Below are 2,265 nucleotides of genomic sequence, written 5' to 3' on the forward strand. Positions count from 1 at the left end.
GGCTTGGTTTGGGGGTAGATATGAGCAGATATGGTCTTGCTGGGCCTCAGCTGGAGGAAACGCAGCCCTCTCTTGATGCCAAACTGTCTGTCACTGTGAACATGTGATGGGTCCACCCACCCAAGTCACCCGGTCCTGGAGCAGCTCAGGCAGTGGGCACCTTCCAGGTGTTGGCAGGGAATCCCAACTCTTCAGGCTCCACACGGGTCATAACATTCTCTTTTCTTACATTTTGCAGTTTGCAGGGGAGGTCCCTGAAAACCGGGTAGAGACAGTAGTCGCAAACCTGACCGTGATGGACCGAGATCAGCCCCACTCACCAAACTGGAATGCCATCTACCGCATCATCAGTGGGGACCCCTCTGGGCACTTCAGTGTCCGCACAGATCCGGTCACCAATGAGGGCATGGTCACCGTGGTGAAGGTGGGTGCTTGCCTAATGCCCTGCCGGGCACCCCAAGTGCTGCCACCTGCACATACTCTGTGATCAAACAGAAATGATACTTGGCATAAAGTGCATGCCACCCCTAACATCCAAGGGAGGAGGACTGTACCCAACCTACTGGAGACAGAGACAACCTTCACAAGTCCTGTCATATGACCTCTGGGCAGACCCCCAAAAATTACTCTCCTGTCCCCTCCCTGATGTCTATATTTCCCCCTTTAATCTAGTAATGGGTGAATTTCATTAGTAGACTTCCTAATGTTGAACCATCCTTGCATTCCAGAGATAAATCCAAGTGAGTCATGAAGTAATATTTTGCAATACATTGCAGGATTTGTTTTGCTAATATCTGAAGATTTTTCACATATATTTCAGAGCAATTTTTTCCTTTCCCATAGTGTCCTTATCTGGGTTTTGGTATCAAGGTTATAATCTCAAGAGATGTGTTGGAAAGAATTCCTTCTTTCTCTGCTCCCTGAGACAGGTTGCATAAGATTGTAATTATCTGTCCCTGGAGTGTTTGGTTGGACTTCACTGTTAAGCCGTTGGGTTAGGTGTGGATTTTGTTTTTGGTTTCGCTTGTGCTTATTTTTGGTTTTGGATAGATTTATAACTACTGGTTCAAATTCCTTAAGGTCAGATATCCTGTTCTAGAAAATTGTCCACTTAATATCAATTTTCAAATTTTCTTTTGTAAACCTATCATTATAGTGGTAGTGATTCAATCCTCTCATCTAAGTCTTTTTCTATACTGACATATTCATATTCCCCTGAAAGGGCAGATTGGGAGCAATACAATAAAACTTATCAATTTATACCTTAATATGAAGTACTATGTCACTTACAACTTAGTAAGAAGTACTAAGTCACTTACAACTTAGTATGAAGCAATTTAGCAGCTACTGTTCCAAAGCAATTTTAATAAAACTAATAAGAAAACAAGAAAGCATCCAGTATTTGCAGAGAAAAGAAGGGTGACAGAAAGGTGCACTTAGAGCTAGATAGGATATGTCAAGCTGTAAGAAAAAGCAACTTTAATTTGGGGTTGCATCATTTAGAAACTGCATTCAGCTGCCAGTAGCATGGACTTAAATACAGAAGTTTAAATACTTGTACACTTTATTCTCTCAAGTAAGAGAAATACTGAGGTGGGCACTTGAGGCCAATATGAGCTCCACAATCAACAGAAACCGTGGCTCCTTCCTTCTGCTCTGCAGTGCAAGGCTTTCATCCTCTAGAGGACCTCATGGTCCAAAATGGCTGCCAGGGCTCCAACCATCACAAATATTTTATAGGCAGGGGCCAGCCCGGTGGCGCACTGGATAGTGCGCCGCTTGGGAAGCATGGCACCCCTTTCATTATTAAGTGACTTTCCCAGAACATCTGTTCACATCTTACTGGGCAGAGTTTAATCACATGGTCATTCTTAGCCAGAAGAGATACCAGGTAACATAGTTTGTCAGCTGGGCACATCAACAAAACTTCTGCTACTACAGCAGAAGGAGAGCCGGATATTAACAGACCACCAGCACATCTGCCACATGGGATGAAAATGGGTTTCCTCTAGGACTCTTTGTTTCTTTTCTCAACCTCCCAAAATCATATTTTTCTCTCAATAATCCAATACAGAATTCCAGGCAAGCTGCTGAAGACCAAGTCTGCTGAATATCTTGACAAATTCCTTCATTATTTTTACTTTTTTATGAAAATTTCCAAACATTCTTTCAAAGCAGAAAGAATAGTAAAATGAACCCATATATATCCATCATCTAGATTTAACAATTATTAACGTTTTGCTACATTTGCTAAATTGTTTTGTT

At 42.3% G+C, this 2,265-nt stretch overlaps 1 protein-coding gene across 1 annotated transcript in view; it reads left to right on the forward strand.

Moving 5' to 3' along the window:
- CDH4 (cadherin 4, type 1, R-cadherin (retinal)) overlaps window positions 1-2,265 on the forward strand; it is a 188,356-nt gene that overhangs the window by 158,248 nt on the left and 27,843 nt on the right. The window contains exon 6 of the mRNA XM_008570556.1: window positions 239-424. Coding sequence (XP_008568778.1) covers window positions 239-424 — 186 coding nt within the window. The remainder of the gene's footprint in view (window positions 1-238; window positions 425-2,265) is intronic.

The sequence above is a fragment of the Galeopterus variegatus genome, unplaced genomic scaffold (assembly GCF_000696425.1).
Source record: "Galeopterus variegatus unplaced genomic scaffold, G_variegatus-3.0.2 Scaffold614, whole genome shotgun sequence".
NCBI lineage: Eukaryota > Metazoa > Chordata > Mammalia > Dermoptera > Cynocephalidae > Galeopterus > Galeopterus variegatus.